Source organism: Oreochromis niloticus, linkage group LG10 (genome assembly GCF_001858045.2).
Source record: "Oreochromis niloticus isolate F11D_XX linkage group LG10, O_niloticus_UMD_NMBU, whole genome shotgun sequence".
Taxonomy (NCBI): domain Eukaryota; kingdom Metazoa; phylum Chordata; class Actinopteri; order Cichliformes; family Cichlidae; genus Oreochromis; species Oreochromis niloticus.
In genome coordinates, this window is record NC_031975.2 from 17,985,430 (window position 1) to 17,999,796 (window position 14,367).

Genomic DNA, 14,367 nt, shown 5'->3' on the forward strand with positions numbered 1-14,367 from the left:
AGTTTACTTCTTACTCACTATGAGCATCATTCATCATTTTCCCCCAGTAATTAAGGTTAGGATATGTATTTTTTTTTTTTTATTCCAATCCATCTTCTTTTGCAGCATTTAAATAACCTTTATCAGATTTGATGGTTTTGTTACAGCCTTTTCAAAAAAAGTGTTTTGTTTTTCTTTCACAAATGTGGGGATTAAATTGTGTTAAAATGTACAAAACAGTGATGTCATGTTTTGAGACGAGGACCCAGGCACAGAGAGACTTGATGAATTTAAGAATCATATGATTTAAGAAAGAAATTTGCAGACTTGCACAGAGATGGTAAAATTATGATGACTGATAACAGAGATGAAGACAACAGACGATGAGGACAGGGAGGAACAGGGGTTTAAATGCACCCAGGAGACAGTCAGAGAGAACTTGGGACAACTGGAGACATTTAAGGATGCAGGGACTGACAGAGACAGGGAAGAAGTCTCATTGTGACGTGTAAAGTTTATCTTGCCTGGCTGGGCAGCTCTCTGGGTGCTCAGCACCCCCAAAGCTCTAATCCTAGAATCGCCCCTGATATACATCATCAATTTTTCACTTTAGCTTAGTTAATGATGAGATAACTGTAGATATTAACACAGATATAAGCTATAGATATAAGTCTATGTTTGCTCATGACCTCTTTTTACAAAATCAGGTCAGCAAGCAAAACTGGCACACAGATATATCTTCAGCCCCTGAAGGTTTTTATTTATATATATTATAGATATTAGGACATCACCACGTTGCCTAGCAACCACATACCAAGGAGCTAAAATGATCCGTTTGTGGCTTTGTGCTCCAACCACACCTTATGCACAATATTCAAACCTATAGCCACAAAACTTGGATTACATGTCATGTTATCTAGCAACCACCCGATTAAAATCAGACCAAACACTGCAGCATCAAATATACCAGTTGCATGTCAGATGGGCCAGATAGATTTTTAGCTTATTTTGTACCACTGCTTTTTTTCCTCTCTTCAAATACAATATCAATTCAAGTGCACCTCGTGAATTTAACACATTGCGTTTTTGCTGCTTCTGGTTTGGCATTTTTGTTGCCTTTTAGTTTTAACCATAATGGTTAAAGTATATACACACTTGTAATTTGTGCTTTCAACAATTAAAATTCATTTTTTAAAGGCATTCACGACTAATTTTTTGAGGGGATGGGGGTTAGATGTGATTAACAGTGCTCAACTGTCTTGACAGTTTTGACAAACTATGTTAATCCTGCAACATTACAAAATAAACACATTAACAGTGCAATAATTTAAAATACAGTAAAATAAAATAGAAAATTAAAATACTATAAATGAATATATGCTGCAAATACTGTACATACAAATGCAGTAAAAAAAAATTATTGCAAATTAGATTACAGTAAATAACCATTAATTAAATTTACAATAACTACTGTAAGGCTTCAGTTAATCCAAAATGCTGCAGCAAGAGTATTGTCAGGGACTAGAAAGAGAGAGCATATTTCTCCTATATTGGCTTCCCTTCATTGGCTCCCATACACAATAAAGTGCCTTGAGCCAACTGATGTTGTGATTTGGCACTGTATAAATCGTGTCCTTTAAAAAAAATTTCTGTAACTTTAATTACTGTGAATGTAATTACAGCCGGACAATTTTTTTCTATGTATAGTACTAGTATTAACTTGTTGGTAGAAACTGACTAGCATTCAGTAGTAGAATTTACAGCAACCTATTAGGTTCACACGAGGCATCGTAACACAGCTATATAGTGTATTCTTTCCACTTCTAGTTTGACATTAACTCAGTTTTACTGCGAAACTAGTTATGAATTTCTAACCCTGCGGGAACTACTGTGGTACACGTTACTGGTATTAAAACTGTAAAAATGTGTGTCAGTTGCGGCTATAAAAATGTGACACAGAAAACTGGAAATGGAAAAAATAAATAACATCAAGTCAAATATAATAATCTGTGCAGATTCTTTTTATTCCTCTGTCTCTCCCACTCTGTGTACACACACACTTTATGTATCCTAACGCTTACATACAAATCTTTTAGAAAGCATGCGGTCCTGTGTGGTCACTTATCAACTGCATAACAAGGTCTGTCCTGGCCACTCATTATCTATTAACAGCAATAAAACAGGCACACCTAGAGCTACCAGGGGCAAAAGGTTAAACCATGAAAACACTCTTCATTTGAAAAAGCACACAAACGAGTGCCAACACACCCAGGCGATAAACGAGGCCAATGCGCAGGACTCACCTGATTGGCTTAGTTTGACGAGTGATGTCATCCCCTAGGTGGGTCTGACCAGTTTAGAATAAAAAGGTACACTGATAAGGGTCAACGGCTGCTCAAGAACGGACAAATACATGGTGCAGAAACTCCCTGGAGAAAGTACACTGAGTGGATTCAGCAGGAGCTACAGTGACTACAGCTTCAGAAAAGGGCGTACCTTTTGGAGAGAGGTGCAGAAAAGAGGAAATTAAAGGACCAAATAACAAAGGCTTGAGATAGTCACTGAAGCAAACACAAGGAAAAGGAACTTAAGAAAATAAGAAGGGAGAAAAAACTTTATCTTGTCTTGAAACAAAGGGAGAGAAAATATAAAAAAGGACTGCGTGGTTGCACCATGGCATCTTTTGGACTTGAGCTGGCTGGCATCACCCTGGCAGTGTTGGGGTGGGCTCTCACTGTGACCAGCTGTGCCCTTCCAATGTGGAGGGTCTCGGCCTTTATTGGCGCCAACATTGTAACTGCTCAGGTGTACTGGGAGGGTCTGTGGATGAGTTGTGTGGTCCAGAGCACGGGCCAGATGCAATGTAAAATCTACGACTCGATGCTGGCTTTACCTCAGGACCTCCAGGCTGCCAGGGCACTCACAGTTGTTGCCATCCTAGTGGGGTTGATTGCTCTCCTCATTGCCATGGTGGGAGCCAAGTGCACCAACTGTATCGAGGAGGATGGGGTTAAAGCCAAGGTGATGATCTCTTCTGGAGTGGCGTTCATCATAGCAGGTCTGGCTCAACTAGTGCCTGTTTCCTGGTCAGCAAACACCATCGTAGCTGAGTTCTACAGTCCAATCGTCCCTGCTGGGCAGAAGATGGAGATCGGGGCATCACTGTATGTGGGATGGGCTGCCTCAGCCCTGCTGGTGACTGGGGGAGCTATCCTCTGCTGCAGTTGCCCTCCAAAGGAAGACAAACCACTGAAGTATAACATACAGCCCCAGAGTCGTGCAGCATACTCAGCCGCTCCGATGTCAGCAGCTCAAAGCTCCTATACTAGAAGGGACTATGTGTGAGTGGAAAAGGACAAAAACTAAAGAGGATTGGAGGGGATTGTATGCTATTTTTATAAAAATCTAGTTAAACAGATACAAATGTTATGGTGTACGGAATTCTATCAATATTTAGGATGACAGGAATGTCTATATAGTCTTGACACTGAATTTGCAGTTTCTTTAGGACAATGTTTACATATTCTCTATATTTAGTCTAACTGAGCAGATTGAAATTGTGATCATGATCAGTTATGGCAAAGGATGTGATTCTTTGTCACAGCACAGTGAAGAAACATTTGCAGAGAAAAAAATATTATATATATTTATTCACAATATAACATTAATAACATTAGTGTCTGTTGTGGACAGTCGTTATTCTAATGATCAATGTGCTAATGACTTTGTATATACAAACTATCATAGATTCAAAGCAGACAGACACTGTAACTGGAATAAGTTTCATGTGATGATTTTTTTGACATTCTTACAAAACAGACATGCTGAGTCACAGATGTGAAACAGCAGCTGAGCAAAGTGGAGCTCACCCTCGGCTTCAAACGAAGGTCAAAAGGGTGGCAAATGTATGATTTATTAGAATGACATGTAAGTAATTTTATTTGTTCATTCTTCCATATTTTATCATTTGGTGTTTCTGTATTCCTACCGTTTTTAAATTTTACAAACTTTCATGTATTGTACTTTACTTAATGTCCTTCATTTCTATGTATTCACCTTTGTGTGTTTGACAAAAAATCTTAATATTATCTGACAACTTTTATAATGCACTTGACTCCATAAATACAAATGTTTTATTTTGGAATCTGACTTGATTAAAATACTTTAGGTTAATAAAGTAATTACAAGTAACTACTGGTTTAACATTGATTGATTAATGGTCTACAAGAGTGCATGTAAACAGGTTTCTAAATTCTGTAGAAAGAAGAAGAAACCAAGAGTAATACGTAATCCACTGGACAACATTTTAACAACATTTTTTAAGTAAAGCACAACAGGTCACATAAATAAATGTACCAAGTTCATTACACATTCATCAGAGTTTCTTCTGAAACTCACGCATGAAATCTGATGTCATTTGGGAAAATGTCCCTTCTGTTTGCTGTCTGATTCAGTGCCTTCACAGATACCAACTTTTTCCTGGTTTGAATAGTCAAATTATCCTGACCTTTAGCATGTGAGCAGCCACCCTGTGCTGCGCCATTACAGCACATGACTGACTCTGCTCATCAGCGCACTGAGTAAACTTTCAACATCCAGGAAATGCTTTTATTGGAACTACTGAAACTCCTTGTTAATGAGACATAAAGGCCATAGATAAATAAATCTATTCCCATTAAATAAGTATTAAAGAAAATACCAACGTTAATCTGAATCTGCAAACGTGTGAGGAGAGTAAATGTGGCTCATCTAAGGTGTAATGCAGTAATAGAAACACCATCGGCATGTATTCTTCTATTTGTTTGGTGGAGATCTTTATCTTAAATTACTGGGGGGGGGAAACAGCCGCAGTTCTGCTTATGCTCATGCATTTGTTTTTGGTAACACAGGTGTTAGCTGTTATAATAGCAGTTGTCATTCATGAAGAGATGATGTAATACATAAACATCTGATCCCGATGTTCATGATGAAACTGCAAACAGGCTCCCTTATGTTTTTCAGTCTTGTTTTTATATGTTTGAGCCCTATTTTGGTTTATGACAGCATATTGTTGACATGCAGTTGTGTGTACAGCAGAAACGTTAAGTCACTGAGCTTGTTATCTTGAGCTGTGCATTTGAAAGAAAAGTTTTAGTTTCCATAACCAGGATAAATTATTATGTGAATTACCAAAGATTTTAAAATTCTTAAAAGAATTTAATGAGTCTACTTTCCTAACATGCATTAAAACCCATATAGATCACATTACAGCACATAGTTCCACTCAAAAGTTTGGGGTCCGCTAAAATTTCAATCATAGGGGGGTTCATTTCATTATCTTCTTTTGTTTTTTAAATAATACTTTTTCAGAACTCATTCTATAAATTGTTTGCTGAATTATTATAATTAAGTGATAGGGAGAAATGTAGTATTTTGAGAATGTAAAAAACTCAGTTTTGTGGCTCACTTTTTCTTTGGTGGACACGTGTGTGTTTCAGGGAAATGATTGGTCAGAGTCTAACCGATACTGAGAAGGTCACGCTCTCTCTGTATGCTTAGGGTGTCAGACAACAGCACTGTTGTGTTTTCTCTCTCTTCATATTTGTTCTTGATGCAGTTATTCCGGTTCTCAGAAAAGCTCTGGGATTGTTTTCCAGACCCTAAATCCTGACTGTCGTTAAAAGTCTGAATGAATGAAACCAGGGAGTAACAAAATAATTACCTGAGGGTTATTTTTCACCATGGTTAAGTTTCTGATTCACAACAAAGCTTTTGAAGTAGCCTGAGGTCAAAGGATTTTTTTTTTTGCTCCTTAATGTTAATCGCTTAATGCAAAGTAGCATTTACAGTTAGCCAGTAACTTTTTTATGCTCTTTTTTTTTCATTCATTCATATGCAGGGAATTAGAAGGTCAAGTGCCTCATTTTGGTGTCTTTTTCATGTTTACTTTGTACAATCACAGTTTAATCACCCACATCAAGTCAAGTCAAGTGGCTTTATTGTCAGTCCAACCATGTGCAGCCGTACAATACACAGTGAAACGAGACGACGGTCCTCCACAACCACGGTGCTACATATAACATATAACAGACAATCAACACAGGAGTAGATTGAGTGCAAGTGTGCAAAAACTGCAACAAAACATAAAAAAAAGCAAAGGCAGTGTAACACCAGACAGAACAGAATGATACAGACACAAGACAGTGCTATAGAAAAGTGCAACAACGACAGTGGTTTGTACAAAAGACTGAGCATTTTGCAAAAGTAACTTGATGAATGAAGTGTGATGTGTTTGTGTAAAAGACTGTGCAGATAACTGCTTGGTAGTGATGTGTATGAAGGGATGTGTGAGTCCACCCACATGATGGTGGAATCAGTTCCTGGGAGAAAACAGGTGAAATGTTTTACATAGTTCTTGGAATTTAAGAGAGAACTACCTTTGCCCATCCCCCACAAACCACGGCCACACCTTGCCTCCATCACATCACTGCTCTCTTGCTCTGCTTCAAGCTCCCCTCCTCCACTGTATGTTCACATGTGTGTATTTGTTCTGTGTGTATGTGAAGACAGCCTCTCGGTGACATCAACACCAGAGGACTCCTCCTTGTTCTCTTGAGGTATAAAGATATCTTGTTTCTGTAGCAGCATCCTAAAGCTACGCCACACCCTCATACAGCTGCTCACACTTCAACAAGCACCTGACAGTAAAGCAGAATCCTTTTCACCAAAGACTCACCTGAGGGACTCCGTTTGTTGGACACTGTGGACTTGCTTTTTACATTTCGTTCTGTCACCACACACGAGTGCGAACATGTCGATGGGTATGGAGATCGTGGGCATTGCCTTTGGAGTCATTGGTTTTCTTATAGCCATATTATCATGTGCCCTACCAATGTGGAAGGTGAGTGCATTTGTTGGAGCTAACATTGTCACTGCTCAGATCATCCAGGAGGGTTTGTGGATGAACTGTGTCACCCAGAGTACAGGTCAAATGCAGTGCAAGGTCTACGACTCGTTGTTGGCCTTGTCCCCGGAACTGCAGGCGTCCAGAGCAATGATGGTTATTGCCATTATACTCGGAGTGCTGGGTGTCATGATCTCCATAGTCGGCGCCAAGTGCACCAACTGCATTGAAGAGGAAGGAAGCAAAGCCAAAGTGATGATCATTGCTGGAGTCTTCTTCATCCTCAGTGGCCTCTTGGTTCTCATCCCTGTTTCTTGGACTGCCCAAGTTATCATCACTGATTTTTACAACCCTCTTGTGATCAGCGCTCAAAGGAGGGAGATAGGAGCGTCACTGTACATAGGCTGGGCTGCAGCCGGAGTGTTCCTGATCGGAGGGGCGATGTTGTGCACTAGCTGCCCACCGAAAGAAAAGAAATATCTGCCACCCAGGATGGGGTACTCGGCTCCACGCAGCATTAGTGCAGGTACAGGATACGACAAGAAAGACTACGTCTGAATGAATGCTGAAGGATGAAAGGAAAATTGTTTTTGTGTGTGTTTTTGTCTGTATGCGTGTTACTCATTGTTACCTGAAACCACAGCGTGAATCCGACTGAAAGACTCCGAGATGAAGATGCAGTACAAATATTAATCTTTTTCTTTGCTTTTAGCTGATATGTTTATTCACATCCTTTTGTCTCGCTTAAAAAAATAGACTTAGATTTTTCAGTGCTTGAACATGGGAGCTTAAACAAATAAATTTATTCTTTTAAGATTTTTAACTGGGAAAATATTTCTACTAAACTCTTGGCATTATGTGAATTTGAAAACACCTGTGTGTCGTCCTCTTGTTAGCTCTTGGCTGGTTGCGTGGTGTTGTGTTTCACTGAAACCTGCTGTTAAAATGTGATCTGTCATTTCGCTGACAATGACCAGGAAGAGTCAGCTCTCATTTTACATGCATTTGGTTGGTGTGATTGTTCAATGTGTTCGTGTGTGCGTGTGTTTTGCATGACCTGTAATATTTGCTTAAGAGAGTTTCTGCTGAGACTGAAACTACAGATAGATCCAATATTGCCCCAGGTGAAACTTGGTCTTCCTTTTCACAGTTTCACTGTGTGTGCAAATAGAAAAGAGTTTTTCATGTGAGGATAACTTTTTTTCAAATGTCTGTATATTCATCTGTTTAAAATGTATTTCAAAATGTTCAAATATGTTCTAAACTATGCTCCTTTCTTTTATTTTTTTAGTTTCTGGAAGTTGATTATGTGCGTTAGTCACAAATTTTTCTCAATGATTTTTTTTACATTTTTGAATAGATTATAATCCATGTTTGGTCCCTTTTTTGTCAAGCATATAACCAAGAACCTCTTTAGTGTATATATATGTGTGCGTGATGCTCCAAGAATCCCATGTTTAGACCCTTTTAAAAAGTATGTAACCAAAGGTCCCCTTTAAAATATATTTATGTTTGTAACACCACAACAGTTTGCAAAGTACATATGTGTTTGTATTTCACAGATACTGGTTGGTGTTGTTGTTTATTTGCTTGGTTGGTTTGTGCAGTTTCTGTGTGGGGGTGGGGTGGGGGGGGGGGGTCATTTCTTAAGTGAGTGGAATTGTTCAAATATGTGTACATGCTTAATTTGCTGTTCTATATTGCCATTGTAAATTCAAATGTGTTGAAAATTAACAAAATAATAATAATAATAGTTTCAATAAAATTCTTCTTTGCTAAAGCAAAAACCTTGACTCCTTTATTTTAGAATATATATCTATATATACATATATACATAAACACCCAGCACGCCCCTACGGGCGGTTTTTATCCTTCAAGCTCGGGTCCTCTACCAGAGGCCTGGGAGCTTGAGGGTCCTGCGCAGTATCTTAGCTGTTCCCAGGACTGCGCTCTTCTGGACAGAGATCTCCGATGTTGTTCCCGGGATCTGCTGGAGCCACTCGCCTAGCTTGGGAGTCACCGCACCTAGTGCTCCGATTACCACGGGTAATATATATATATATATATATATATATATAGATATATATATATACATATATATAGATATATATACATATACACACACATATATAGGGGACAGATTACAAAGCATGTGCCACCAAAGCAAACGATGGCTGAAGATCAGGTTTGGTTTCCGTTCGGTTACTTTGTTTAGCCAGCAGCTGTGTTGGATCTCTCTTTTGGTTTATTGGGAGACCTTTGTAACACTTGGGTGTGGCAGGGTTCAGGGAGGAACAGAAAGAGAGAATAAAACACAGGCACCTGGCCTGTGACCTTTACACAGTAGGATATTGGCGCCAAGCCTGGTTTTAACTTTTAAACTGTCTTTTTAGAACACTGTAATTAGCAGTGGCTGTTCACTCTGTGTAGCTTCAAAGAATACACAAAATAAAGTTATTTACTGAATGTGTCAGTGCAATCAGTGCAATTCCAGCGTTTCTTTGCATTTTAATTTCACATATTGTTTTTCTTTCGTTCAGCGTCAGTAAATGCTGGAGGGTCATTTTTGAGCATCACATCTTTGAACCATGTCATGTTTCATAGTTTTTACACTTTCTGTATCTGAAATAAAAGGAACAAACCTACTTTAACAGTTAACAGTTCTCCAGTTTTTACTCACAAGCCACACACATGTGTTCTTTATACTGGTCCATTAATCTTAAAGGATATGGGGTGGGTCAATAACTGGATTTTTCAGAAGAAAAAAGAAGAAGGAGAAAAGAGGAGAAAAAATATCTGCAACAATTCTCCTAATAAGTGGTAATCTTTTTTTTCTCTATAAAACAAGATAATAAAACAGCTCCATTTTAATTTCATTATCAAAATCCAGGCTTAAAAAGAAAACATCTGTGATTAAAACCAGTTTACCTTATATTTTCAGCTCGGCAATGAATGTCAGTGTATCTTATTGACTGCATTGCACAGACTACAATCCCTTATGTCAGAGAATTGTCGTTTTTTTTTCCAAAGATGTTTCACTAATTATCTGATAACAATCAATGTAAGAATGTCATTTATTAGGCAAGTAGAAGCATCTCATCAGAATTAGTGCATGCTAATCATGTGAAATCTCTTTCATTTGCTCTATATTAGGGCTTAAATTTCAACAATATTTGTGGTCTGGATGTTTGCCCTCTTCGTCTATCTACATGGCACAAAACCCCATGTTGGCGCTCAAAATTCAACAATGCAGAACTGTTCTCAAACCACTCCTACCTCTGACACAACTTTGCAAGAACAGAGGTCTGCTGCGCTTCAATTTTGTTAGATCTAATCGCTAAATTGAATCTGACAGGTTGTCACTTTTTAGACCGTTTTAAATGCAATCTGTGGACTATAATGTGGCTTATGTGATTTATATATGGATTCTGTAAATAATTTAAGTAACACCCCATTCAAAGTTTCTTTTTCTAAATAAACAGCCTGTATTTCTATAGCGCTTTACTAGTCCCTAAGGACCCCAAAGCTTTACATATCCAGTCATTCACCCATTGGTGATGGCAAGCTACATTGTAGCCACAGCCATCCTGGGACGCACTGATAGAGGCGAGGCTGCCGGAAACTGGCGCCACCAGGCCCTCTGACCACAACCAGTAGGCAACGGGTGAAGTGTCTTGCCCAAGGACACAACGACCGAGACTGTCCAAGCCGGGGATCGATCCGACAACCTTCCGATTACAAGGCGAACTCCCAACTCTTGAGCCACGATCGCCCCAATCACTGGTGAATGAAATCATGCTATTGTTTGTATGTTAACTAGCACATATTGGCAGGTGTTAGTGTCTGTGGAAAGCAGTCCACAGCTTCCACTTCTCATTCAGTCTTTTTTCACTCAGAGATATCATAGGGCGCTGTGCTGGCTGATGCCTTATGACCATCCTTGCATACACATATGGTGACTTCAGGCATCAAAAAATCCCACATACCCTATAATGCTAAATCCAGGCCTTCACACTTTTTTCTATTCAATCTATTTATCTATTTATCCATCTATTTCCACACATAAAGAAAGCTTTAAAAACAAGTGGATTGAAAGTTGTTGTTTTTCACGTGTAGGTTTGTTTTGTTTTTTAAGATAATACCTAAACCTATTTTATATACTCTAAAGGTTTAATGTATAAAAAAATGACAAATAAGAAATAGAGAAGTATGACAGGGCAAAAAAAGAGAAGAGAGAGAAGATGGAGTCATTCGATATTGTGACAACAAATACAAAGAGGATGTGCCATTGTTTTTTCCGTCACCTAATATCACTGCTTACATAATTGAATGTCAGGTTCCCTTTACAGCAGAGACACATGAAACTGACAGGTAGTCAATTTCTTACAAACAGAACAATAATCATAAGGTCCAACTGGGAACTCAAACAAAATCTCTGAAAAAAAAGGCTCAGGTTCTTTAACCTCTTATTAGATGGAATGCAAAGTTGCATGAAGCAGATCAAGTATAATCTGCATATATAATTGTGTCCCAGAGATGAAGCCAAGATCTTGACCCAAGTCCCCACCCTTACCAAATGTTCTAGTTGAGCTTTTGCTGTCTGTTGAATGTTTTGCTGCTCGAATGAGGGAGACTTTGATCCTAGATGTTGACAGCAATGAGTGATTGTCCGGATGTTATATATTACCGTTCCTTTCCTCTCCAAAGCCATCAAGATAGTTCCCTTATCTGGATTTTAACTTTTATGACTTTGGGAGTTAATAAACCTTTTATATTTGTCATGCATCCTGTGAATCATTGTAGTAAAAGACTAAAATAGCAACTTATTTCATGGCTTTTTGTTAGTGTTGATTTTTTTATATCTCTTGTCTTGCTTTCATACCCTTACACCTTGTATCTTATCTATGTCAAGTTTACATGCATTTGTCTCTGCTTTTAGTCAACCGCTTCCTCTCTTATTTTTGTGCTCACTTGTCTTTTCATATTTCTTGTTCATAGTTTCTCCAGTTTCTCAATACAAACCTGTTCCCGATTCTTCGAAATAGCTCTTAGTATGTCCACCTATCCATTTTCTTACAGGCCAGATAGTTCACTGCACTGCCCTCTTATGATCTCATCTTGTATGTGCTGTCGTCCACCTTGCCTCAGTTTTTGTAAACCTGCACTTTATGTTCTTTGTTTGCTCACGAGTCAGTTTGCCTTTTACTTTTTGGACTTTGAATTTCTTGGACTGCTTCAACAGCTTTTGAGTCAACTCCTATCTCTTTTGTGTCCTGCATTTGGGTTCCTGACAGATTTGTTTGGCGTTAAGTGTAACATTAAGTTCCAAAAAAGACATTATAGGTTGCTTCACATCAGCAACGTGTCACAGAAATTCTTAGCAGGCTTGTTTCCCTGCGCTAAAGCCCCATCCTGCAGTTTTAAACATTTTAAAGGTTGCTCTGTGACCTAGACAGCACACCTCACTGATGCCATCCATCCATCCATCCATCTTCATCCGCTTTATCCGAGGCCGGGTCGCGGGGGCAGCAGCCTAAGCAGAGAAGCCCAGACCTCCCTCTCCCCAGCCACCTCCTCCAGCTTATCCGGGGGAACACCAAGGCGTTCCCAGGCCAGCCGAGAGATATAATCTCTCCAACGTGTCCTGGGTCTGCCCCGGGGCCTCCTCCCGGTGGGACATGCCGGGAACACCTCACCCAGGAGGCGCCCAGGAGGCATCCTTGTCAGATGCCCGAACGACCTCAACTGGCTCCTTTCGATGTGGAGGAGCAGCGGCTCTACTCTGAGCCCCTCCCGGATGGCCGAACTTCTCACCCTATCTCTAAGGGAGAGGCCAGCCACCCTTCGGAGGAAGCTCATTTCTGCCGCTTGTATCCGCGATCTCGTTCTTTCGGTCACTACCCACAGCTCGTGGCCATAGGTGAGGGTAGGGATGTAGATCGACCGGTAAATTGAGAGCTTCGCTTTTACACTCAGCTCCCTCTTCACCACGACGGACCGGTGCACGGTCCGTGCATGCCTCACTGATGCATTTGATGAAATTCAGCTTATGGAAACCAGCTAAAAAGTCTTCCTAAAAATGTTTCAAACCATGTTTCAAATGTTTCAACTATTTCTATTTTATTACCTTTTTGTCAATAAAACACTTGCCGAATATAATATCACAATTTAAGCATTAAGAGAACTATTGTTTTAACTAATAACTCTTTAGAACATTAGTTCTTTAGGTTTTCTGCTCCGGATCGAAAAATACAAAACACATTGTGCCATGTGGGAAGTGAAGTGACATGCTTGCCAGAGATTAAAATCATTCATTTGGTTATCAAAGTAGGGAAGCACTCTTACATTTACTTCCATCACAAGACTGAATGTTGCCATTTCATCGTTTCTGTGACAGCTGAAAAAGTAGAACAAAGAAATGTCACTAGTTATATAACCTTTATGTGTTTATGTGCAGGAACTATGAAGAAAGAAGTTGAGAATAAAGGAAAATGCTTTAACTATTCATTTACTAATTATTACCCTAAGTTTGGTTGTTTTCCATTTTTTCTGTGTGAAAACACAGTGTCATGACAATGGTGAAAAGATGCACGTCTGCCACTTCCCTTTTCTTCTCTCCCTCAGGGTGCACCACAAGCTCTCCCAGGGCCTCGCTCTCACACCATCACTACGGCGACAGCTGGCGGCATGCTTTATCCCACAAGACACAGCTCCCATAGCAATCAATGTTTATAGATGCAGCCAGGCTCCAAGAGCTCTCGTGGTTTGTTTTTGGGTTCCTGAACATGATGTAGACGCATAAAGACAAAACCTAACTTCACTAATGAAAAACTAAACCAGATTGAGAAAGCAGGACACGACAAAGACAATATGACACAAATCAAAGACCCAAACCAAAGATCCAATAACTTTCAGAACTAAAAAACCCACAAACTGCTTTTTTGGCTCTGGTGAAAACATCCTTACGATGCATTTCATTGACTATCACAACAATATAAAGTCACACATGATGATGGAGCAGTCTGGTGAGAGACATGTCCACAAACAAGAAAGTCACCTCTTTGATCTCTACAGATTTACTTGTCTTCAGTAAATGTTCCTCCTAAGACAATGTAACTCAACAATGACTTGTTGAGTTACTAAAGGATTTGCACTCACAGATTGGATTTTAAGGAATTCTTCAAGAAAATCATTAAGTTGGCGATGAGCTACTGTAGCCCAAAGTATGAACTCTGGCGTCACCTAGTGGCTTAACGACGCAATTTGTGTATATGTGTGTCGATTGTTGCATTAGTGGTTTGCTTTTCTGTAATTTAATGCTTTTTCAATTTTATTGCTGGTCAACCTGTTGTGGTGAAGAGAGAGTTGAGTGTAAAAGCGAAGCTCTCAATTTACCAGTCGATCTACGTCCTTACCCTCTCCTATGGTCATGAGCTGTGGAGAGTGACTGAAAGAACGAGACTGCGGATACAAGTGGCAGAAATGGGCTGGCATCTCCCTTAGAG

General features: G+C 39.5%; 2 protein-coding genes across 2 annotated transcripts; both read left to right on the forward strand.

Annotated features, from left to right (window-relative positions):
* Positions 1-2,346: 2,346 nt before the first annotated feature.
* cldn3d (claudin 3d) lies at positions 2,347-4,170 on the forward strand. Its single transcript, XM_005452676.4, has one exon. The coding sequence runs from the start codon at positions 2,653-2,655 to the stop codon at positions 3,322-3,324; it is 672 nt and encodes a 223-aa protein (XP_005452733.1). The 5' UTR covers positions 2,347-2,652; the 3' UTR covers positions 3,325-4,170.
* Positions 4,171-6,588: 2,418 nt separating this feature from the next.
* LOC100700473 (claudin-3-like) lies at positions 6,589-8,203 on the forward strand. Its single transcript, XM_005452675.4, has one exon. It carries the CDS (start codon positions 6,770-6,772, stop codon positions 7,418-7,420), a length of 651 nt encoding a protein of 216 aa, XP_005452732.1. The 5' UTR covers positions 6,589-6,769; the 3' UTR covers positions 7,421-8,203.
* Positions 8,204-14,367: the final 6,164 nt, after the last annotated feature.

Excerpts from the sequence above, each read along its gene's own strand:
- cldn3d (XM_005452676.4), top strand. The coding sequence starts at position 2,653 with ATGGCATCTTTTGGACTTGAGCTGGCTGGCATCACCCTGGCAGTGTTG.
- LOC100700473 (XM_005452675.4), top strand. The coding sequence starts at position 6,770 with ATGTCGATGGGTATGGAGATCGTGGGCATTGCCTTTGGAGTCATTGGT.